We start from the raw sequence: 26,134 nt of genomic DNA on the forward strand, positions 1-26,134 counted from the left end.
GTCTTAGTAAGATTCTTCTCCAAGACCTCATTGGACTTTGGATGGAAGCCTGGATTCTTGGAGACTGTACCAATGGAATGTAAGCACTGGAAAGTTTGCCCAGGCTAGAAAGAATTGGAGTATGGGCCTAGTGAGTAGACTGTGTTTATCATCTAAGAAAGATCCATGCTAAGTAAGAAGATGTTCATTCACCTCAAATTTATCAACCAGAAGAAGAATCTTACCATATAGGTAAAATTGGAATATTCTATATCAGTTGTTTCCAATCTTTGGGTCATGAGTCTCTCCATGAGTCTATATGCAAATCTACTTATGAGCAAATAATTCTTTTTAAAACACCAAATGAATGATATGTCTCACACATATATACGCTAGTACTTTCAAAGGCACATAGGTATGTCCATGATTAATAAAATATATATTTATTTAAATGTATTACTAAAATTATAGTAGCTTTTTAATCATTACATATTTTCTCAATCATCAGATGCTATTAGAACAAACACTTTTATATGTTTGGGTCCTCAAAATTTTTTGACATCATTAAAAAGGAAACCTCTGTTCAAAAAGATCAGGTACAAGATCTTGAAATGTAGAAGAGGCAAATGAAGGGAACATGGGAAAATGCCTGGAGAAGAAAATGGGAAAGGTGAAATAAAAAATAGAGGGAGGAGGAGAAAAGAGGAAGTGGACAGATATAAAATGTGTCAGCAAAAAGATGAAAGAGCACATTTTGTCAAACAGTAATGGAAATCTTGGAAGACCATAATGAAAAGTTGTAGTCTATACTCAAAAGTAAAGGGTCACCCCTGATTTGGACCACCTGTAATGGTGGCCACAATGATAAGAAATTATTTGTAATTGATAGGAGGACAAGAGCAAAAAACATTTTAAATTGAAATAAAAGTAGAAGCAAAGAAGAAGAGAGATATTTATATGTAACTCTTGGCCTAGAACCAATGACTGGATTTACATAGACTAAATCAGTCTTGGGACATAAATAATTTTATTTGGCTCATGCCCCAACCTAGACTTTCCCTGGGAATATTAAAATTTGACTCATGTCTAGGCCTTTACAGAACAAAGATAGACTCCTCAGCTCCCATTCAAACACTCAGTCTATATATACTACAAGACAAGATTTATTTGACCCAGGGTTGAGGGGAAGGAGAAACACACAAATCTTAAAGGACACACTTGAGCCAATAAATAGTCAAGATAACTCTTCCTTCTTTAATGGGTCTCAATCTTCACCAGGGAACTATAACAACCCATTATCTTTACTCTAGTGTAAAGGGTCCTAGTAGTTGGAATTATAGGATCATAGAATCATAGAATTTCAGAGGTAATCAGAGGTAAAAGGAGACCTTAGTGCCCATCGAATCTAAAACATACCCATAAGGAGCCAATCTTTCATTATAAGTAGCCATGTGGCTACTAATTCAAAGTGAAGTGAACAGAACCAGAGAACACTGTACATCATAATAGCAACATTATATGATGATCAACTGTGGATGACTTAGTTATTTTCAGCAATACAATGATCCAAGACAATTCCAGAGGATGTGATGAAAAATATCATTGGGCCTTTTCTTCTTTTGAAATAGTATTTTATTTTTTCCAATTACATGTAAAGATAGTTTTTACTATTCATTTAAAAAAATTGAGTTCCCTAATTTTCTCTTTCCTTCTCTTCCCTCTCTTTCCCTAAGACAGTAAGCAATAGGTTATATATGTGCAATCATGTAAAACATATTTCCATATTAGTCATATTATGAAAGGGGAATCAGACCAAAAGACACACACACACACAAAGCAAAAATAGTATAATCTGCATTCAGACTCCATTAATTTTTTTTTTGGATAAGGATAGTATTTTTCATCAAGAGTCCTTTGAAATTGCCTTGGATAGTTATATTGCTGAAAATAGCTAAGTCATTCACTGTTAATCATCATACAATGCCGCTATTATTGTGTACAATGTTCTCCTGGTTCTGCTCATTTCACTTTGCATCAGTTCAGATTTTTCTGAAATCACTCTGCTCATCACTTCTTATATCATAATAGTATTTCAATACATTCATATACCACAGCATGTTCAGCATTTGATCTTTTCTTGAAGACTTGCAATGAGGAAAGACTGACAAATTCCTGAGGCAGCCCATTCTATTTTTGGACAACTCTTAACTATGAGGAAATTTTTCCTATTGATTAAATGTTCCTTGTTGCAACTTTATAAAATTATTCTCAGCTCTCCTCACACTGGCCAAACAGAGCAAGCCTAATTCCTCTTCTGTATAACAGATTTTTCAAATATTTGAAGATAGCAAGAAAATTCCCTTATCCTTTCTCATCCCTACTAAACATCTCACGTTCCTTTGATTAATTCTTATATTATATGGAATCAAGTCCTGCAATCATTGTTGCCCTCTGATCATTTTCTTATCAGTTTCCCGATATTGGAACTGTGGTATCCAGAGCTGAATCTACAATACTTCAGATGATGCTACTCAAATCAAGCAACTTACATCTTTGGTAATCCCTGCTTCCCCAGAGACATCAACAGACATTTCTAAACTCATAGTACCAACTAATTTGCCTCCCCAAAGAGGTGAGAATATAGATGATAGAGAGTGATATCTCTCACCTAGATTTGCATGTTCTACATAACTCAGGGTACCAAATTAAAAGTAAATATCTAAGATTGCTATTCCCTATTACAGCTTTGTTTCTTGGCCTTAGTTCTTTTTCCATTAAGAAACTCTCCCAGTTGGTTCAAGAATTCGTTTGTTGCCCTGCTATTATTGGTCCATTCTAGCATTTCTTGAGTCAGAGGTTCTATGTTAAGGAAATTTGGGCTGAGTAGATTTCAGATTTACCTTCCTCCATGGAGTCCTCTCTCTGCCCAAAACTTATTAGAAACTGTCCATCAACTTCCTTATCAAGGGATGTAGTTAATTCAGGAGGACACAGGTAACCTTATCAAAAGATTATTCTCACAAGGAAATTTCATTTATTAAGGAAACAGAAGATCCAGGATAAAGCCCTCACAAGTGAGAATCAAGGACTTTTACATTTGTATAGGGAATTTTATCCTTAGACCCTATTAACTGAGCAGATCCTACATATTTTCTGTCTTTTCAAATTTATTTTAGAACCTACAAAAGACATTAGTTTTTTTAGTATGTTAACCTGCCTCTCAATTCTGGACATCTCTCTGAGGATCAAGAAAAGCTTGCTCCTTAGAAACAAAACAAAACAAACAAACAAACAAAAAAAAAAAACCACAAAGAAAACCATAGGGTTTTCAGGCAGTTCACAGAGCTAAAGTTCGATTTTTCTTTTGTCTTAATTTCTTCCTTTGTACCTTATATCTCTGAAATCTGCAGCAATATTTAACATCCTTTCGGAGGCAATCATGTCAAAGCGACTCCCTCAAGTCAGAGGTCTTCCCTTAAATGGAAATCTCTTATCTGTACTTTTACTTCTAATACATATAATTATTTATCTGCCTTAATATTTTCAAGGATTTGTCTAAATTCAGTTGCTAATGCTAAAAGCCTAGGTCCAAGGCTTATGGTACATAAATACCCTGTATGAACTACCACAATGAAGCATGAGTCTCACACAACTCTGGAACTCCTTGTTACACAACATTCAATCTTTGGTGTTTTACTAATCATAGTTATGTAAACATGATTTAAACCTCATCTAGAGGATTTATTGCTAACAGATCAAGTAAGAACCAAAAAAGTCAAAATAGCAAAGCAGTGAATTGGGGCAGAATCCCAAACTAAATAACAAAGATAATCAAGCAACAGAATATTTCTCAGCTCCACACTCCTCCCTACAAGAGGTGGTATCATATCCCACAAATTCCCATGCTGCTGGGGAAAGAAATGCTACTCAAAATCTTATGTTTCAGGGTAGGAAGAGTTGTGCTCCTGATGAAAGATCCTTTGCAGCTCTGTCTCCTAGACATCACCTCCTGCATGACTTTTTCCTTTATTCTACCCCCCACCCTCATGAAATGCTCTCCTTAATATTTTTCCTTCCTCAAGTTTTTCCAGAGCTCTGTATTTGGATTTCTTTGTCCTTATTACTCCCTACTCTATATTTTATTTGTCTATGTACACGTTTCACCCTAACCACCCTTACTCCTTTTAGGGATATAAGCTTCTTGAGAAGAGTGACTGTGTCATTTAAAAAAAAAATCTTTGTATAAGAGTGTTCTATTTCAGACAAATGTGCTATTTGCGTATAAAAATTTTAAAAAATTAAGAAAAAACAGCTTCCAGAAGTAATGTATCTACTCAGAACTAGGATTGTCCTTAACAGTTTGTTTTCCAGCTATTCACTTGCAAACAACCAAGAGGAAATTCAGAATTATCACTGAGTAGCTTTGACCCCTAAAACTGTTTTGAGATTATTGAACAAATATAAATTGCCTGGTTATGGTTTGATTGGCAAAAAGGAAAATGTAGTAATGTATATTGGTTAGTCACCATAAGAAAGAGTTTTTTCCCAGCCCTGAGCACAAAAAAGATAATCTTAACAACAAAATCTCTAACTCCTACAGAATATTTTCCTGCAATGCCACCTGCTGCCCGAGTGCTGCTCTAAAAAAGGTAATACTTCTCTATACTGCAACCTGCTACCTGAGAGTGGAAACTCAAGAGTCCAAAAAAAGTAGAATTGGAGAAGCTTCTGCAAATCACAGTCTAAGGGGTTTTGCCCTTTCAGAGAGAGAGTAGCACTCCCTTCACCTCCACCAAGAAAAAGACCTTACACAGAACACTGTGCATTAGTGGGAAAGTACACCTTGGGTTAATGAGAAGAATACTGTAATTAAGGTTCTTGCTTTGCTATTTGAGTAAATGCTATTGTTAAAAATTAATTGAGATCCTTGGTAGATTTATTAAAGGGAAGCACATTGGTAGGGACTAAGGCATTATTTTAGTATGGTATACCCTTTCACATACACACACATAGGATTGCCCCTTGAATCATGAAAATACTTGTAGTAACTGCTCCCTTTGAGGAAACCCATTTATCAGCATTAGACCACATCTCAGGTCAGTAAGTGACGAGAGCCAGAAAGACAGACAAAGATAAAGATAAAAAGAGAGAGACAGGGACAAAGAGAGACAGAGTAAAGGAGGGAAGGAGAGACAGACAGAGACAGAGACAAAGAGACAGAAAGACATACACACACACACAGAACCTCTAAGGAGGTTTTTCTGACCTGCTATCCTCCCAGTACCTCCAGTACCTAGAATTATGTACCTCAGTACATAGTAGATATTTAATAAATATTTTTTAAAATTAATTTCCTGAAACAATTAGTGTTATTTTTTTCATTCATTAATATGAATTTGTTTCATTGAAAAGTATAACATACTAGCTTGTTATATGTTCAATACCCTTTTCTTCTCTTAGATAATGCCTGGAATAAATATAATCTATTGGTTCTTGAACCCATATCTGGGAAACATTGTACACTAGCTGACAACTACTTAAATTTTGAATATAAATCAGAAAAAATAGAACCTCTACCTGTTTAGGCTTTCAAATCCAAATCTATAAACTGAAAGCAAGCATCACTACAATTACTCTTCTGTCTTCCAATTTTTCTTTATTTTTAGGATTTGCTCCATAGAAAAGAACACCCTGGATTCTCAAGACTGTGTATGACCCATTTGAAGAGAATATAGTAGGTATTAGATAGAGTGTGTAGATATATAGGATAGTGTAATAAGAGATATAGTAGATAAATCAACAATATAGACTTTCTAAAATACCCTTTATTAAAACTGAACAGATTCACAATAGTTGGGAGTGATCGGGTACTGAAAATTTTAAGTCATATGGTGTATCATAGGATCTAACACCTCTGTCCCAACTCTAACTTGCATTGTTAGGTTAGGTCTCCAGAAGGCAACTGCTGCTTTTCCCTTCAGAGTTCTAGAAGTGACTTTGTAGAAATAGGAGTGTTTTTTCTACCACTGTGTGTCAGAATCCTCCATAGTGTGCTTCCTTTATTGATTATTTCTGTGTTTGTACAGTCATTTTTCAATTATATCTGACTCTTCATGACCCCACGCAGAGTTTTCTTGGCAAAGATACTAGAATGATTGCCATTTTCTTCTGTAGCTCATTTTATAGCTGAGGGAACTAAGGCAAATGGTTAAGTGACATGCCCAGGGTCACATAATTAGTAAGCACCTGAAGCCAGATTTCAGGTACTCCTGATTCCAAGATTGCCCTACCCAGCCTTGACATAGTTTTCTGCTGGGTTCCTTTTAGAGTCCTTAAAGCAGATTTCCTTCATTATGTCTATTTTGCCCTTGGCTCCCAGAGCAAACATTGATATCAGCCACTTTTGGTCCAGAGACACTGTTAGGATGACCATGGGAAGTCCAAAATATTTCAACCTCTCAAAGTTCCCAGTCATCCTTTGGCCAAAGAGGTAGGGGTGAGGGAAGGAAGAAGATAGCAGCTCTTTCTCTCCTTCTCCCCAGACCTCTGCAATTTTTTGTCCCTGGGGACTTACTAGTCATGCTGGACTGATATTTGAATACTCAGATTCCAAACTAGCTTTTTACTTTATCCCAGATCCACAGGACAAGACTGAATCTCTTCAACTAAGCTCAATACACTTTCTTAGTAGTGTCATTTCATTTTATCAATGGCTTTTGCTCCTTCCAAATGTATTAACACCTTTTTTTTGCACCTGGTTTAACGCCTTCGACTGATTCAACAAGCATTTGCTTCCCTTAGAAAGTTTAGATTATCTTGTTGCTTTAAGTGAGACGGAGTGATTGATTTATTAATTCAATTGATCCTCCCTCTCTCATCCTTATATTGGCATGAAGAAATGATCAGTGGCACCCAGTGTTGTCCATCTATGTGCTAAACCAAAGCTGGTGATATATGTAGGTGTGCTGGAAGATCGTTTCTGCATTATTTTTACTGTTCACATTACAGCAAAAGAAACATTTCCTAAATACAACTTTCACCTTGTAGCTTCCTGCAGTCACCTTGCTTCCTGGAGAAAAAAAAAAAAAAAATTATTGGTCTTCTGGTGCCATAGGGTGGTTGTAGCTAAATGCTTCAGAAGCATAAATTGACCCAGGATGAAAATCTCCTCAAAAAGTGACAGAGATTCCATTTATCTCTGCAAACTCTTGTTAACCCAAGTTTAATCTGTTTAGATGATTTTTTTTCTTTGTTTTTGTTTTGGTATGCTTTTTTCCCCTTTTTTTCTTTCTTTTTTCTTTTCTTAGAAATACATCTTCGGCTCTTAAACTTTAAGTGCATTTTTTTTTTAACCAACAGAAGGAAGAGCAATCACAAATTTAAAAGTAAAGCATTTTATTGGAAACAAAAGCAAAGAAAATAGAGAAAATAATGTAATTATATTATTCTCTGTTCTATTCCACTATTATATAAAAAAATACATTTTACCATAGGCTCCCATACTTACAAGGAAAAGAAGAAATCCTTGAGAAATTTATACTCCAAATTGGGAAAGCTTTTGTTATAGCTGGAAAACTTCCTTGGTTTAAGTAGTCACACTGGGGGAAGAGTGTTCTATTCCCCATACATGAAGCTGTTACCTAATTCTCAAGAGAGAGAGAGATGGGAAGCAGGAGACTGTGCACACAATGATGAGAAAAGTCGTAAAAGCAGTTGTCTCCCATGACCCTAAGCCAATCAGAATGTCTAACAGCATAGTCTACCTAGTGGCTCCTAGGAAGCAGACAAAATATCAACATGACCCATTCACAGGGTAGTGGTTTGGGACACTAGGGTGGTATAGTGGATAGAGAATCCCATTCAGAGACAGGAGGATCTCAGTTCATATTTGGTCATCACTTACCAACTGTGTGAGCCTGGGAAAGTTACTTAACCCCCATTTGCTTCAGTTCCTTATCTGTAATACAGAAAATGGAGAGATGGCAAACCACTTCAGTATCTTTGCTAAGAAAACCCCAGGAACAAAAGTCCATTGGATCACATAGAGTTGAGCATGAATGGCAATAACAACAATAGTCTGGGACAGGCAAGGGAGCAAAGATTATTATAATGCCATATTGGTAGACAACCATGAAGTGTGAAAGGACCACTAGGAGAAAAAACACAATTCTCCAGTTTTGGAGCACCCAGGACAAAGCCCCAGCTGCCCTACCCTCGTTATAACTTCAATTATATTTGGTATTTATCCTTTTCAGAGTTCCTAGATGTTCACTTTCTCCATAAACCCCTCTTTGCCCAACTCTTTTCTTAAATCTTAAAGCATTTCCATTTTGTATCATTACCCTAATACTTGTCTATTTGTTTAAGTCAGGGCTCCCTCATTACTTTTATGGTCTTAGGCAAGTTACTTAACCTCAGTTTCCTCATCTGTAAGATGAGGGACTTGGTCCTCTTCATCTATGATCCTATGATCTTGCATGTTTTTAAATTATATCACGTATTCTTTGTTCTTTTCAGTTAAGTTAAAAACTCTTTTCTATCTTCAAGGCAAAGAAAAATAATTTAGGATGACTGTATCCCGTGTCCTTAGCAGAGTGTCCTGGATGTGTAATTTGTTTTTTAAAAATGTTGACTTGGATCAAGTAACTAGCTTGTGTGGAAGCAAGAATTTAAATTATAAAAGAGTAATGTACTTGCACAAAAATTTTAACGGAGAAAATGTGTAAGAGAGAGAAAGCAGTATGACAGACACTGGAGAAGGAGAGCTACTCTGCTAACTCAAACTCAGAAGTTCTGTCCCTAGAGTTTGTTCTGTTAAAATGATACCAGAGTCTTAGAGCACAGATTTGTGAAAGGGATTGTGAATATTTGCAGTTATAACTAAGAACCACTAGGTGGTACCCAAGTCCCACAGGGCAGATCTTTTTCTTATTCCCATATTTCTCACATTTTACTTTCCCATAGTAATGAAATTTTAAGGAAAGCCTAAGCAAAATTGTAAAGGGTTTTTCCTCCAAACCTTCAGGGGCTCTCCTTCCTAAATCCCTCATATTCATCCAATGAAAATCAACTTGGGGATAATGCAGTTTGGTGGAAAAGACCTGGGTTTAATTCTTGACCTCTAGGACTCAGTTTCCTTATCTGTAAAATGGAGAGTTGGTCCTCTACGGCCTCTTTCCAGCTCTAAATTCGATTCCCCTTCCATTCAGGCCCTTAAGATCATACTCAAGAAATACCAAAAAAACTGTTCACTTAAATTAATAAAATTATTATTTAGAAGAACCTTAAGGTTCGTTGAATACTTTGCAAACACTTTCTCATTTTATTCTTACTACAACCATGGGAGGGAGGTAGTATTATTATCCCATTTTAAAAATGGGAAAATTGAACTTGGTAGGGTAAGTGACTTGTCCAGTTACACAGCTATTAAGTGTCTAAGGCCAGATTTGAACTCAGGAAAATGTGTCTAAGTGAGTTGTTCCCACAGAGCTGAAGATAAATCTCAATTCCAATCTTCCTGACTCAAGATCCAGTGTTCTATCCACTATGTCCCCCAGCTGCCTCTCAATAAAACAGATGGCTTAAGGCAACTAACTAGGTGATGTAGTGGATAGAGCAACAGCCCTGAAATCAGGAGGACCTGAGTTCAAATTTGACCTCAGACACTTAACACTTCCTAGCTGTGTGACCCTGGGCAAGTCACTTAACCCCAATTGCCTCAGCAAAATAAATAAGTAAATAAATAAAACAGGTCTGAGATATTTTGCAGATAAGAGTCAGTAGCCACTCAAAACCACAGCTCACAAGTTCCCATTAACGTTTTTATTTTACCAGCCAGAGACCCTATCAGGAAGTGGCTTGGTGCATTGGGAAGGCTGCCAGATCTGAGCTCAGAGGACCTGGGTTCAAATCTCAGTTTTTCTACTTATCGCTTTATGACTTTCGGGGAAGTCTTCTCTCTGCGTCCGTTTTCTCTTGTTTTAAAAAATGAAGAAATTGGATTAGAAAGTTCCTAAATCTCTTTCCAACTGTAGACCTATGGTTCTGCCATCCTATCATTTCTCAAAGCAAAAAATATATATTTAAACAGGCAGCTAGGGAATGCAATAGATAGAGCACCTGGTCTGGAGTTAGGAATTCAAATGTGACCTCAGACACTTATTAGTTGTGTGACCCTGGGCAAGTCATTTAATTTTATTTATTTCAGTTTTCTCATCTGCAAAATTAGCCACTGAAATAAATAGCAAACACTTCAGTATCTTTAGAAAGAGAGAGAGAGAGAGAGAAAGAAGGAAGGAGGAAAGGAGGGAGGGAGGGAGGAAAAGGAGGAAGGAAGGAAGGAAGAAAAATCTGAAGTCAGATTTGAAATAGGAAAATGAGTCTTCCTGATTCCACCTCCAGCACTCTGTGTACTATGGCACTATCTAGCAGCCCCTTCTCTTACTAGGTTAGAATCTCTGATCTCAGTGTCCTATTGGACTTGAGGTTTAAAAATAACAATAACAACGACAATGATGATGATGTAAGTAAACTTCACAGTTTGCAAAGTTCTTTACATATATTTTCTCATTTGATTTTGTCATCTCCTGCTATATCCCGCCTCATTTGCTTGAATCCCTTCAAATCACATTGGAATCTCTACTTAACAAAATGGCAAAGAAGGGGAGCTAGAGCTAGGAAGATAAATTTATTTTCAGTCCCCATAATGTCCCTGGATGATATGTAAATCAATTTGGGGCAAGATTCTCAAGGGCCTGATGGAGCCGTTGGTTCTGGCAACCTTTGACCCAGTTTCTTTCATCCATATTTCTGTATCTATTAGGCAACCCAGTGAGTCTCAAAATTCTTTGTTTTAAGGGATTGGTCTCTAAAAGCTGAAAGGAGGATGGATTCTGGCAGAAATAAAGGTGAAATAAAAATAAAAGATAGAAACAAAAATGTATTTTAAAATCACTGGTCATTATAAGAAATTTAAAGTGTTCCTCCTTGCTGATGAGGGGGGCCTCTCATAAAAATGGTGCTGAATTTAGAATCAAGAGGGTCTGGTCCTAGGAGAACAGGTTCTAAAGCTGGAAGGAACAGACATTTGAGAATATCTGGTCAAATCTTCATTTTACAGAAGAGGAAACTGAGGTTTAATGTTTTTTTCAAGGTCACACAGATAGGAAATAGCAGATAAGAACTCAGTATTTTGTTGTGGTTTTTTTCCCACTTACTAATATTTTGTTTTTCAAATTACATGTAAAAATAGTTTCCAGGGGCAACTTAGGTAAAGCAGTGGATAGAGCACCAGCCCTGAAGTCAGGAGGACCTGAGTTCAAATTTGATCTCAGACACTTAACACTTCCTGGCTGTGTGACCCTGGGCAAGTCACTTAATCCCAATTACCTCAGCAAAAAAATAAATAATTAATTAATTTTTTTAAAAGATAGTTTTCAATGTTCATTTTTGTAAGATTTTGAATTTTAAATTTTTCTTCTTTCTTCCCTCCCTTCCATCCCCCCTGACATAGGTTATACACATATAATCACAATAAACATTTCCATGCTTGTCTTATTGTGAATGAAAAATCAGAACAAAAGGGAAAAACCATGAGAAGAAAAAAAAACAAAAAGATGAAAATAATGTGCTTTGATCTTCATTCAGACTCCAAAATTCTTTCTCTGGATGTGGATAACATTTTCCATCATGAGTCTTTTGGAATTGTCTTGGATCATTGCATTGCTGAGAAAAGCTAAGTCTACCATTGTTGATCATTGCACAATGTTACTGTTAACAGGGTTCTCCTGAGAAAACCAATATTTTGAATCCAAGTCTTTTTGTTTCTAAATTTGGTACTCTATCCCCCTCTAAGAAATGAGTAGTTAGAACTAAATGGGCTCTGAGGCCCCTTCACCTGTAACATTCTATAAATCTTATACTTTTTCCATAAAAATGTGTGTATACTCTAACATAGCTACAGCTTCTAAATCTTCATTTTCATCTACTTAGTTTATATTGACAACAATGTAATATACTTCTGAGCCTGGGAGAATGACTTATTCTAAGCTGATGAACCTCTGTGTGTTTTTTTTTAAAGGGGGAATTTATGATTCAAATCAGGGTTTGTTTTGATTAGATAACCTTTAAGCTCCCTTTAACTTTAGGTTTTCCTGATTTTATTAACTGTCAAAGAAAAAGAAAGCTGGCTCTGTTCATGACAGACAAATACAAATATTTAACCAAAGATACCTTCTCCCAGTTCTAATCATTTTCTCTGGTTGCTCTGCATGCCTGGAGTTGTCCCCTTCCTCACCTCTGTCTCCTGGTTTCCTTCTATTCCCAGCTTAAATCCAATCTTCTTAAGAATCCTTTCCTAGCCTATCTGTCCCCAGTGCTTTCCCTCTGAAATTATTTTCTATTAATACTATATAAAATTATTAGTACATTTTTTGCATGTTCATTTCCCATTAGAACAATTTTCAGACAAAGAAATTAAAGCCATTTTTAATCATATGAAAAACGCTCTAAATCACTATTGATTAGAGAAATGCAAATAAGACAACTCTGAGGTAGAGTGAAGGTAGCAGCACTTTATATCTCTCAGATTGGCTAAGGTAACAGGAAAAATAATGATAAATGTTGGAGGGGACATGGAAAAATGGAGACATTAATACATTCTTGGTGGAGTTGTGAACTGATCCCACCATTCTGGAGAGCAATTTGGAACTATGCCCAAAGTTTGTATATACCCTTTGATTCCACAGTGTCTCTATTGCTGTCTATATCCCAAAGAGATCACAAAAGAGGGAAAAGGACCCACATGTTTGTAGTAGCAAAGATCTGAAAACTGAGTGTATGCCCATCAGTTGGAGAATGGCTGAATTAATGGTGTATTAATGTAAGGGAATATCACCATTCTCCAAGAAATGACAAGCAGACTGATTTCAGAAAAGCCTGGAAAGACTTACATGAATTGATGCGAAGTAAAGTAAGTAGAACCAACAGAACATTATACTCGGCAACAAGATTATGTGATGATCAACTCCGATGGACTTAGTTCTTTTCAACAATGAGATGATTCAAGGCAATTCCAACAGATTTGCGATAGAAAGAGCCATCCACATCCAGAAAGAGAAGAAGTATGAAGACTGAATGTGGATCAAAGCATAGATTTTCACCTTTTCTTGGTGGTGGTATTGTTTGTTTGCTTGTTTTTTTTTCCTTTCTAGATTTTTCCCTTTTGATCTGATTTTTCTTGCACACTATGAAGAATATAGAAATGTTTAGAAGAATTAGACATGTTTAACCTATATTGGATTGCTTTCTGTCTATGGGAGGGGGTGGGGGGAAAGGAGAAAAATTTGAAACACAAGGTTTAGCAAAGGTGAATGTTGAATGCTTTGGAAAAATAAAAAGCTATCATAAAAAATATGGACATCGATGACCACATACATTTCTACTGTCCAAGGAGACAACCTTAGCTAAGTGTTCATGTCACAGCCTACACATACGGTGATGAGTTCTTCTGCCAAAGAAGCTCTCAGACACCTTCTACAAAAGTGGAGGGACATTGTGATCTGTGATTGTGAAGGAAACAACCACACAGATTAAATTTTAAAACTTTGAAGTATTGAAGAAAATATAGGCTAAAAGTGGCAGCCTTGTCTGGACACTGACTTGTTATTAAACAGTTCATAATGGGTAGGTTGTACATTGCTATAAACTATAATATAGAGATTGTCTATATTAATGTTTCTGTTCTGAGTCCAGGATTGTATATAATTAACCAATAATTACATGTTTCATTAGGGAAAGTTAGCATATCAGGGAAGTGGTTGTTAAACCTGGAGCAACACAATAAAGAACATTTATTTATTTATCTGTTCTGGAGAGCTAATTGTTGGGCTTGCTTGCATCATGGTTGCAAGTCTATCCATTTGTCCTCAGATTTTGGGAATGGAGTACAGGAACCTAACCATGAGAAGTTCAGAAAAATGATTCATTACACAAAGCAAAAAGATATGCAGCAGAAAAGGTGCATTATCAGGTCCATGATCATTCTAGGTCCCAGGTTTTTCTCTTAAAATTCCTTCCAATTCTGAATTTTATGTTCTCTGTGTTGTTGTGGTTTTTTTTTTTTTTTTTTTTTTAATACAAAGGCCAGCTAATTCTTGTGACTGACATAATATTAATGAATCTTTTAGTGAGTATCCCTGTTTCTGGTCATTCCATTCTTCAATTCATCTTTTCAAAGTTCCGGTTGGATTTTCTAAAACACAAATATGACCACATCACTCTCCTATTCAAAAATCTTTACTCAGTCTCTATGTTGTCTCTAGGATAAAATCCTCAGTATGACATTTAAAGTCCTTCACAATATGGCTCCCAATTGACCTTTCTACTAGAGTCTTAATTTCATATAGCCCTTCTTTAAGATGTCTCCATTTCAACTGATCTACTTTATGTTCCCAATACCCAGCATTCCATCATTTCACAGGTGGTTCCCTACACTACATCTCCATGTCCAGAATGCAATTCTTCAACTCTTTGAATCCTCAGCTTCCTACTGCAACAACTCTGAGCTTGGTTCTTCAACTCCTATTTGAATGAATAGATTGGGTCAATTCTTAGGTCTCCTCTCGGGAAATTAGGAGTAACTCTGAAGGGTCAGGGAAGAGTCACAAGTTCCCCACAAGTTTGTGAGCTCCTCATAAATTATCAATTAGTCAGCCAATTAACTAACTTTTACAGATGGGTATTTACTAAAGTATGTATATATATATATATATATATATATATATATATACATATATATATATACACTAAAATATATACTACTAAAGTAGTATAGAAAGAACAGTTGGCACAAAATCATTTCCCCAATACTCTAGGGCACACTCTCTCACAAGTATATAGAGCTGGGGCAGCTAGATGGCACAGTGGATAGAGCACCAGACCTGGTCAGGGCTGAATTCAAATCCAGCCTCACACACTTAATATTTACTAGCTGTGTCACCTTGGGCAAGTCACTCAAACCCAAATGCTTCTCAAAAAATAAAATAAAATAAAACAAAATATATAGAGTCCAGGGAAAGTGGATCCAAGCTAAGAGCTTATTTGGAAAAGGAGTAACCCCCAGCTCCTAGCTGGATGGAAGTACTTCCTTTGGGGAGCTTTCATGAAATACCCCTGATGTGTCCCTAACTTTCTGCATCCTTATAGAGTCCTGAGGCTGCCTATATTTGGTGTATTTAGTTTGTCCTTGGATACCAGTGCAGATGTTGCTAGCAACTAGCACTATTATTCTTGGGTTCTATGAGAAATCTGAATATTCTGATCTTTTGAAGATTACAAGGTTTTCCTCTGGCCAAAGGAGAGAGAATGATGAGGTTAGTGGCAGTGCAGAGAATTGTGGGAATCCCCTTTTGGTCAGCCCAGGTCCTTTGTGAAAGAATTCATGAACCAGAAATATTAAGTGGCAAAAAGGGAAGTTTATGCTGGATGAGGTCAGCTTTGCTAGGGAGACTGACTTCTGAGTGGCAAAGTCCTATAGGGGAAATGGAGGCTGGCACTGAGAAGAGAATGTTTTCACAGTGGGCAGGAATCCTGGCAACTATGCCAAAGAGACAAAGCATACTACTTTGGACACTCTGCAAAGAATGAGTGAACAGAAACCTATTTTATGAGCAGATCTGGGGGCAGTTTGAACTGATTGTCAGATCAGGATCACCCAATTGAATGAAAATAGAATGAGGATGCCACTCCCCAAAAGATCAATGGGAGTTGATTTGTCCTTAAATAATACTGTTTATCTCAATCTGGGAGAATGTGCCTTCTTTTTAGACTCTTTGGAGCCTGGGAAACCCTGATCTCTCTTTTTTTACAGATCAAAAGAGGACACAATTCAGAGTGATAATTTTACAGATTAAAGGGAACACTGTTTCTCACAACCATCAAGAGGAAAAGAAAGATTTCCCCCTCCACCCCCCACCCTGTCCCTTACCTCATCGCCAACCAATTCCCTCTCAGGGGCTTGGCTAAAGCTGCTCCACCATTAGGTGGGCTTGTTATTGAAATTTCTTATTCCCAAATGGCTTGCTATTTTATTCAAAATCCCACCAAATGTGATTGATTCTCTACAATTAATCATTAGATATTTCCCAAGTGGTTTCTTCAGCTTTCATTTAATTTAGATCTAATTTATAATTTTGATTGACTAAGTCAGTAGAGAAGTGTCTGGTCATTGGATGATGGAATAATTCTATAAAGAGGCATTCTCACCAGATAAAGATATCATAGATATAGAATATCTGAGCAGCTTTGAACTGGCTTTTAAATTTTGTATATACCAGACAGGCCAAAAGTACAGGTTTGGTTGGTAGCAGACACAGTGACCTTGCCCCTGGCCTAGTTTGCCCCTTTGCCTAGTCACCCACATGGGAAAATGGAAGAGAAGTAAAAATTTGAAAGTTGGAAGTTACTGAACCCCAGAAATATTTGGAAATTGTTAGGCAAATAACTATTACATGGATTACAACATAGCCTTCAAGTGGTTTGTGTTTCCTCCCTTTGTTGGATTAAAAACTAGGAAGTATATTAAATTCTTGTCATAAATTAGTCTGAGGTTTTGGGCAGAGGGATCCAGGCCCTAGAATAGGGAGTAAACAAAGGAAAAACTAAGCCTAAGGTTATTAGAGAGCTGGAAATGAGGAGTTCTCTGTTCTTTGTTCTAAAGAACTTGGCACCTGAGATTGACAATCTCCTGCTGGGGAGGTGTGAGAAGTCTCAAGAGCCAAGACTGTTAGGGCCCTGAGGCAGAAGTTTCCTTCACTTTCTAAAAGAGCTAGACAAAGCCTTACAAGCTTTATAGAACCTGAAAGAACTGGCTGCACTTGCCCTTCCTTTAAATAAAGAACCAAAAATTTCAACTGAACCAGAAACCCTACTCTGCATCCAACTGAGCAGTCCCCAGTAGAGAGTGTGGGTCCAGCTGATGAGTTTGGGCAGTGTAGTAGCAACTAAGAGGGATAATGTGCTTGATGGAGCCTTATCAAGTGGAGATTCTGAATCTTGAAGGACAAGACAGCAGATGTCTGTAACCCTGTGGAGAAGTGAGTTGCCTCCTAGGTATGTGCTCTTTCCATATTTTTTCCTGATCACCAACACCCCACCATATTATTTGTCTCAAGGTTTCCTTTGCTGTGTCTTTATACATGTGTTCCCTATGAGTGTCCACTCTTCAAATTGACACTGTGCATTTTGGGAGACTGTGTTGCCTCTGATTTAAGGGAGAAATGGTTTATTCCTGTGAAATGTTTTATTGATGCCTTTCTTACTGTACCCATTTCTTAAATATCTTTGCTTTGCCATTCCTCATGTCCTCTGGCTATTAAAGATAAAGACATGAGTGGGGGCTTATGAGTTATGGTTTTAGGGATGCCTGAGAAATATTTGGATTCTGAACTAGCCATTTGGGGTAGGAGGGAGGTTCCTCTGAGTTGAGGATGACCACTGGACATCACTAAAATAGGAACCAATTTAGAAGATAGGTCTTGTATCAAACAATATGAATATGAACCTGCATACAGAAGTAGAAACTGTAATACATTGTTGGTGGAGCTATGCCCAGAGAAAGAACTCTGGGAGATGACTAAAAACCATTACATTGACTTCCCAATCCCTATATCTTTGCTCACCTGCATTTTTGATTTCCTTCACAAGCTAATTGTACAATATTTCAAAGTCTAATTCTTTTTGTACAGCAAAATAACGGTTTGGTCATGTATACTTATTGTGTATCTAATTTATATTTTAATATATTTAACATCTATTGGTCATCCTGCCATCTGGGGGAGGGGGCAGGGGGTAAGAGGTGAAAAATTGGAACAAGAGGTTTGGCAATTGTTAATGCTGTAAAGTTACCCATGCATATAATAACCTGTAAATAAAAGGCTATTAAATAAAATTTTAAAAAATAAAAAATACATTGTTGGTGGAGTTGTGAACTGATCCAACCATTCTGGAGAGCAATATGAAACTATGTCCAAAGGATTATCAAAGTGTGCATATCCTTTGATCCAGTCTCTATGGGGCCTGTATCCCAAAGAAATCATAAAAAAAAGAAAAGGACCCACATGTGCAAAAATATTTGTAGCAGCAAAGAACTGGAAATTGAGTGGATGACCATCAATTGAAGAATGTCTGAATAAGTTATGATATATGAATATTATAGAATATTATTTTTCTATAAGAAATAATCAGCAGGATGATTTCAGAGAGACCTGGAGAGACTTACATAAACTGATGCTGAGTGAAATGGGCAGAACCAGAAGATCATTGTACATGGCAACATCAATATTATATGATGATCAATTTTGATGGATGTGGCTCTTTTCAATAGTGAGTGAGGTGATGCAGATCAGTTCCAATAGACTTGTGATGGAGAGAGCCATCTATACCTAGAGAGAGGACTGTGGGAATTGTGGACCACAACCACACAAATATTTTTGTATTTTCACTCTTTTTGTTGTTTGCTTGCATTTTGTTTTCTTTCTGATTTTTTTCCTTTTTGATCTGATTTTTCTTGTGCAATATGATAATTGTGGAAATATAGAAAGAGGAAATGCACATGTTTAACATATATTGGATTGCTTGCTGTCTAGGAGGGGAGAGAGAAAAAAATTGGAATACAAAGTTTTGCAAGGATGAATGTTGAAAATTATGCATAAATTTTTAAAATAAAAAGCTTTTTAAAAAAGAAAAAAAAGAAGTAAGAAACTGAATGCTGAAAACTGTAAACTTTGTGAGATATTCTCTGTTATCCTAGTATGAAACTATTTATCCTACCAAGGAGAGAACTCTTCAAGCAGCTAAGTAGTGCGGTGGATAGAGCCCTGGAATCAGGAAGGGCTGAGTTCGAATTCTGCCTCAAAAATTTATCAGCTGTGTGACTGTGGATAACAGACTCAGTTTCTTCACCTATAGAATGAGGATAATAATAATGCCTCCCTTCTAAAATTGTTGTGAGAAAAAAACATGAGATGACATGTACAATATTTTGTAAACCTTAATGCAAGAAACAAATGCTAATTATTCTTATTCTCAGGCCATGTCTTTTAGCTACTTCCTCAGATTCAGTTTGATACTGGCACTTACCATTTCTTTGGTCCCCAGATGAAGAGCCAATGTCTTCTTTAACTCACTTTAGCTCTGTATGACCAGCCACTACTTTCTATCCTTTCCCTATGTTGTTACTTTCCAAACAGTCATTGCCTTTCTTCCACTCCTACCATGGAATCCTTCAGTTCATACTTATTCAAGGTTCTCCCCATACACACTTTTTTGGGGATATATAGTTACAGACCAATCTATCCTTGCAGTGTTAAAATCCATTAAATGCATAATGGCTCCTCCCTTTACCAATGCATATTCAATTATTTCTAACTCTTCATGACCTCATGTAGGGTTTTTTTTGGCAAAGATACTGGACTGGTTTGCCATTTCTTTATTCTAGATTAGGAAATAAAGGCAAGTATCAGTAAGTGACTTGCCTAGGGTCACACAGCTATTAAATGTCTCAGAGCAGGTTTGAACCCAAGAAAGATGGGCCTTCCTTATTCTAGGCCCAGCACTCTTATGCATTATGGAACCCCATAGACATGCTTAGAGAAGTCATCGTTGGGAGGCCAGAGAGGGGATTAGTAGTGAACTGGCAGGTCCTCTCCCAGCCCCAACTTTGGGTATGGCCTTCAGGACCAGTCAGTACAACTTAGAGACCCCATTTATTCATTCAACATTCATTCCTTGAGAACTTGCAGTTCTGGCATGCAGTAGGTGAGAACTGGAAATATATGAAGTAGAAAGACTTCATTATCACTCTCCCCTTCTCAAAAGCGTGGAAATATCACCCACTTTTCTTTTGGGAAAAAAGGAATGCAAGGGATCATGGTAGAATCACAAGGAACCTCAGGGCGGGGCTATAGGATAAAAATCCTTGAGAACCACAGAACTGTGAGGCAGTATTAAACATATTCTCATACACTTAGTTATTTTTAAAATCCAGCTCAAATAGAAAAGCTAATATAAGAACACTACAACCTAGACACTTCTTCCAGGACTCCTAAAGGATGAACAGACTGTTTCTCTCTTCAGACATCTGTAACCAAAAGAAGAAATCCCACAGTCTGAGAGGGGTTTGTGATGCCCCTTCCAGCTCTCATGATACAGCTGTTTTCCCAACTTCACAAAGTCTCTCCTGCCCAGCAGAGCCTTGTGAGGGAATAAATAAATAAGTCAGGAGTTAGGACCCAGGGATACTTAGAGGACGTGACAGCTGCCTGGAAATCAATGAAATGTGCTTTAAGATGCATCAGACTGATGGGAGATACAGTTTGAATTCCTCTTACCCATCTGTTCAGGTACAAGTGTTCCTCTTTTAACTAGGAATGATTGTACTCTCTATTCAAAATCCTTTCTAGGAAGGGGATTTATGATTTGGGAAAAGGAAAAAGATTACCTTCCAAAAACTGGAAGATATCATGGTGTTACCAGATTTTTTTACGGTACTCCTCATCCTGGCTATGAACCCCTCAGGTAAGGGTAACATGATCATTTAAAGGAGGGTGGGATGGTAGAATGGTTTAAGAAGGAAGCAGGCAGCATTTTGGCATGTATGCTGTTTGGGACTTAGAATGTGTTTACCAGGAAGTTTGAGTGGCAGCTGTTAAGTGTGAATCCTATTGCCAGTATCATGGAACCTAAATGTTCCTAAGATATCATCAGTCACTCCAGAATTCTGAGAACTTCTGTGGTGCCCTGGGGAAACTTGGGTTCATGATATTTCTTTTAAATCAGGGTTGGTAATTTAATGGGAGAGGTTGTACTGCCAAAAAAAAAAAAAAAAGTTGCCAAAAAGGAATTTTAAAAAATCTTTTAAATAATGTTAAAAATCATTAATGCATTTTCAAAAAAAAAAAAAGTTTTTCAAAAGTTGCTAAGAGAGCTGATGACATTCAAAAGCTGGAATGTTATGTTTGATACGGTAACCTATCTACTGGCTATAACTGTTTCCATTTATGTGAGGACATAGAAGTAGATTTCTTGTATCTATTTTTAGACCTATGTAAACATCTGAAGCGTGTTGGATATCATGTTACACATGAACACAGTTATTCATGTATCTACAAATGAAGATGAAATGATGGACCTCGAATAAGAAAGATCTGAATTTAAATCCCCTCTCCTATTATTGTAATTTATTACATATATGTGCATATGTATTTATTGAAATCACAAGAACACTGAGACAAAGAGTTAGGATTATAAGGAGCAAGAAGAAAAAGGAGAAGAGAAAAAGAGAAGAGGCCATTATTAATATTCCAGTGTCGTGACTTTTAAAACTAAATCACTTTTTCTGTTATTTCAAACATCATCAAATTTGGCCAATTTCTGTATTCAGTTGCTGTATTATAGCCCTTCAAAATCAAAAGTGGAATTTAAGGTAAATTTGCGATTTGCATTTCTGATAAATTTTCACTTAAATTCCTAGGTGTTTATCTATTTTATAAAACAACTAGATTCTTAGCTTTTTTTTTTTCTTTAGGGAGAAAATCATATTGTGGCTAGCAATAACAGAAAATACAAACCTTTGGATTTTGATGCCTTCTATAATAGGTATTACATAAGAACATTAGAAATGGTTCATAGGCACTTGATCTAAGAGTTGGGTTGTCCATTGTTACTGACCTCAGCAGGCTAGGGAAATATCTTAATTATTCCTTTCCGGCATGAATTTTATAAACCCTAAGGCTCTATATAAATGTAATCCATTATGATGGGGGAAGGGACTGCCTTCTGGAGTTAGTCCTTGTATTCATTCAAATCAACAAAACATGGATGTTAGGGGGTGGGGGGGGATGTTAGGGAGTACAAAGATGAAAAATGGCACAGTTCTTGCCCTCAGGTGCTTACAATTTAATAAGAGGGTTGAGACATATAAACATTATCTATTATATGAATTAGGATGAGAAAAATCCAGTGGTAAGACCAGAAAGGCAGGAGAGATCTGGGGAAGTAATGATCTCCTCTAGATGGGAGAACCAAGACCTTCAAAGATGTTATCTGAGGTAGTGTCTGCCATCATTGTGTACATGTAGTAATAAAAATTTCACAACTGCATAGAATTATAAGCATGGTAATACAAGCTTGGAGATCCAGCTGTTGGGGAGACTTGCTCTGGTAAATCAATTAAGCTCAGTTCAGAATCTCAGTAGGGCTAAATCCAATGGGGTGATCTCACTTAAGTCTGTTGCCAAAATAGTGAGCTCCCAGGAATGGAAGGTCTCTTTGACTAAGAAGGGAAGAATTGATCCAAGCCAGAAAAATGAAACAGATCAAAGCTTCCATGCTAAGCGATAATAGGATAGAGCTCATGATGGGCCAATGCCCTTCCAGCCTAGCACCCAGCTAAACACTACACAGACGCACACACAAATACACACACTCCTGTGTACTAACTTAGAAATGATCTAGCTCAACCAATCCTCTCCCATTTATTAAGCATTTACTGTATATCAGTTACAGTAGTAAGCTCTGGGGACACAAATATGAACATGTAAATCAGTCAAGCTGTTCAAATTATTATTCTAATAAGGGAGGACAGAACATAAAGAGGTGGGAGAAAGGGTGAATAATAGCAGAAGACTAGATCCCAGCAAAATAAGGTGAAAACTCACCTATAAGAAGTGAAGGGATCCTAGGGTGGAGTCCAAAATGAAAGAAGATCAAGAAAAGGTGGAAGTGGTAGTCCAGTAGAAAAAGCATAGATTTACAACCAGAAGAGACTTTGGAGTTCAAGAATAGGTCTTTTACTTTATTGGATAAAGAAATTGAAACACAATAAGATATAGTGATTTACCCCATGTCAATGGTAGTTAGTTTCTGAGGCAGATTTAGAATCACCCTAAGGCCTGCTTTCTATCTTCTACCATACCACATTGCTTAAAGTAGCTAGGGTTACCAAAATCAAAACTAAAAGAAAAACCAGCCATAGCTATCACTTCAGTCAAAAGCAACTGGCTTTCAGGAGAAAGTTTCCAGAAACTAAGCTTGCTGAACTCCTGCTGGATAGCAACCATAAAAGTAGCTCTGGCATACCTCTCAGGACCCACTCTGCCTTTCAGCATCCTGCCTCTTGAGGCTATGTACTAAATAATTCCATGATTCTGATTCTATGGAGAGAAAAGCTTGGCAGTTCAGCCAAGCCTTCTGAGCCCTGGTGGGTCCTGCTGGAGGAAGCAGGTGCTCCAGGCAGAGGGTTTTTTTAAGCTTGTGACATCCCTAGAGGGAGAAGAGAGTTCTGTTTCCTAGGGAAGGTTGTGAGTTTTCCAGGCTGGGTCCTAAAGGAATCCACTAATAGGTAAAAATGCAGTTCAGATAAGAGACAAGGAAAGAGAAGGAAAAGTGGAGTATATAGGGAATGGAGACAAGCTCATAAAGAGATGGTTCATTGTTTTAATTCATAGCTAAACATTTTTGTTTTCTAAAGCTATGTTGGACTATTTGGAGTAAAGCAGACTTAGAACTGTTTTCTTTAGTGGTGACTACTGTATCTGCAATTATACTCTTACGTCCCTCACTGTCCAACGTCCCTAAGTACCATAACTATTCCTTGGCTGCCATCCATAGGAGACCATTGCCATGGTGCCTTGTCTTCCTTCTAATCCCCATAGGGACGACATCCAAGTTTTCTAAGGAACTGTTAGTCCTCTCCTCAAGACACTTACCTGAATTGTCACTTCTGCTCTCCTTGGATCCCCACTACATTCAACAAATTTTGCCTCAGATAAAAAGAATATCTAGTTATGATTTTGGCATGGGGGAGCAGAACAGGGAGATTATAAGGAAAAAACTAGGCAAAGGGATTCCCATGGTTCATGGTGATCATATTCTCTGAACCAAAAATGAAGGAAAAGTGTAATATTCTTCTCTAAAATGTAATGTTCTCTGAGAGCAGGCTTCTTGGGAGGCTTCTGGGGGCAGCCTTCCTTTCAGCTCAGTAATCACAAGTAATCACAGTAAACAAACAAGTAATCACAGCCAGGGACAAATCTTTTATTGTCTCCTTCAATCTCCTTATCTCCTTCAATTGGGGCTTGGCTAGTTTTCTGGAGGCCTTCCGGATCTTGGTTTCAGTGTTCTCCACAGGACAGCCTGCCACCACTTCTTTTTCTTCCTTAGTTCTGATTCTGGCTCTGAGAGCTTCTTGCTTATATGCTCCACACTGAGTACAAACTAATCATTATATCACTAGGAAACCATTATTTGTTGTAGGATTAAATCAATGCTAAACTAGATTTAATCACTGTCTCCTCAATTCCACTTAGTACTTTGTTTTAAATTCTGGCTCATAACATCTCCTTGTAGGATTAAATCAATCATACTGAACCATGCTAAATTAGATAACTATTGTCTCTATCAATTCCACTGACTTAGTACCTTGTAAGAATCCTTTGTTTCAAGTTCAGAGTTCTATCCCATAACAGAAAAGTACTTGACAACTTCTTCTAAAGTTTCTTTCAATCAATCAAGCATTTCATTAAGCATCTACTATGTACCAGGTACTGGGAATCTCAAGTGCTTTTTCATTGTTTAGAGCAGGCACTGGTTCTCAAAGGCTATACCAGCAGAACAAAAGCTCTGGCAGATTTTACCAAACTAGAAAGGATTCCAAATACATCCCCAGATACAGATTGTATGTCTATCATCTAGGATTACTCTACCTAAGTTGAAAAAGGTTCATTTCCAGAAGGTTAGCTAGCAGCTGATGTCTTTTTTCATGAGTTTCTCAAATCATACATCTCTCAATTAATACAGTGGTATGCAAAGTAAATAGCAATATCTTCTTTTTTTTGATAATAGCTTTTTATTATCAAAATACACGCAAAGATAGTTTTCATATTCACCCATGTAAAACCTTGTGTTCCAAATTTTTCTCTCTCCCTTACCCCCACTCCCCTCCCCTAGACAACAAGCACTCCAAATATAGGTTAAACATGTGCAATTCTTCTAAACATATTTCCACATTTATCATGCTACACAAGAAAAATAAAATCAAAATAGGAAAAATGAGAAAGAAGAAAAAAGCAAACAAGCAAACAACAAAAAAGTGAAAATACTATGTTGCAATCCACATTCAATTCACATGGTGCTATTTCTGGATACAGATGGCTCTCTCCATCACAAGTCTATTGGAACTGGCCTGAATCACCTCATTGTTGAAAAGAGTCATGTCCATCGCAATTGATTATTATATGATCTTGTTATTACTGTATACAATGTTCTCTTGATTTCACTTAGCATTAATTCATGTAAGTCTTACCAGACCTTTTTTGAAATCATTCTGTTATAGAACAATAATATTCCATCACATTCATATTCAGTAAGTTATTCCCCAACTGTTGGGTATCCACTTAGTTTCCACTTCTTTGCCACTGCAAAAAGGGCTGCAACAAACATTTTTGCAAATATGAGTTCTTTTCCTTTTTTATGATCTCTTTGGGATAGAGACTCAGTAGAGATACTGTGAGATCAAAGAAAACCATCTTTTTTAACAAAAAAAGTATTATCCCCTCAAAAAAACTTTTAGAAAAATAAAAATTTATAATTTAAATCATTAAAAATTGTAAATGATCACTATAATCATACTTAAATTATTTGAATTTTTTCAAAAAGTCATAGAATTAAAAAAACCTTATTGTGGCATTCTTATCAAAATGAAGAACATTGAGAAATATAATACAAATTATGATATTTTTAACTTCCAAAGACTGACTGGTTGATTTCAAGTTTACGTACTACATATTCAAATATAGCAATCAGCATGACACAGCTTGTTATCTACTGACAACAGCAGTGGCAGATCATTTTTGAGTTGAGATTCAATATGTGAGAATTGGCATATATTGACTATGTTCACAGTCACAGTCACACTTACTAAATGCATTATGGATATGTGTGATTACTGTCTCAAAAAACCCCACAGATTAGCTCATCTGTGGGAAGGATAGATATCTAATCTGGGATCCCACTCACCTTTCTCCAAGAAATGCTGTGATTGACATTTTGTGGGAAATAGGAGGAAGGCTGGAGCTATGCATTTGCTTCTTTACTCATC

The 26,134-nt window shown here is 36.9% G+C and overlaps 1 protein-coding gene across 1 annotated transcript in view; it reads left to right on the forward strand.

Moving 5' to 3' along the window:
* Positions 1-19,961: 19,961 nt before the first annotated feature.
* Positions 19,962-26,134, forward strand: part of CHRNB3 (cholinergic receptor nicotinic beta 3 subunit) — a 38,371-nt gene continuing 32,198 nt past the window's right edge. The window contains exon 1 of the mRNA XM_031950784.1: positions 19,962-20,553. Coding sequence (XP_031806644.1) covers positions 20,499-20,553 — 55 coding nt within the window. The 5' untranslated portion in view covers positions 19,962-20,498. The remainder of the gene's footprint in view (positions 20,554-26,134) is intronic.

The sequence above is a fragment of the Sarcophilus harrisii genome, chromosome 2 (assembly GCF_902635505.1).
Source record: "Sarcophilus harrisii chromosome 2, mSarHar1.11, whole genome shotgun sequence".
Lineage (NCBI taxonomy): Eukaryota > Metazoa > Chordata > Mammalia > Dasyuromorphia > Dasyuridae > Sarcophilus > Sarcophilus harrisii.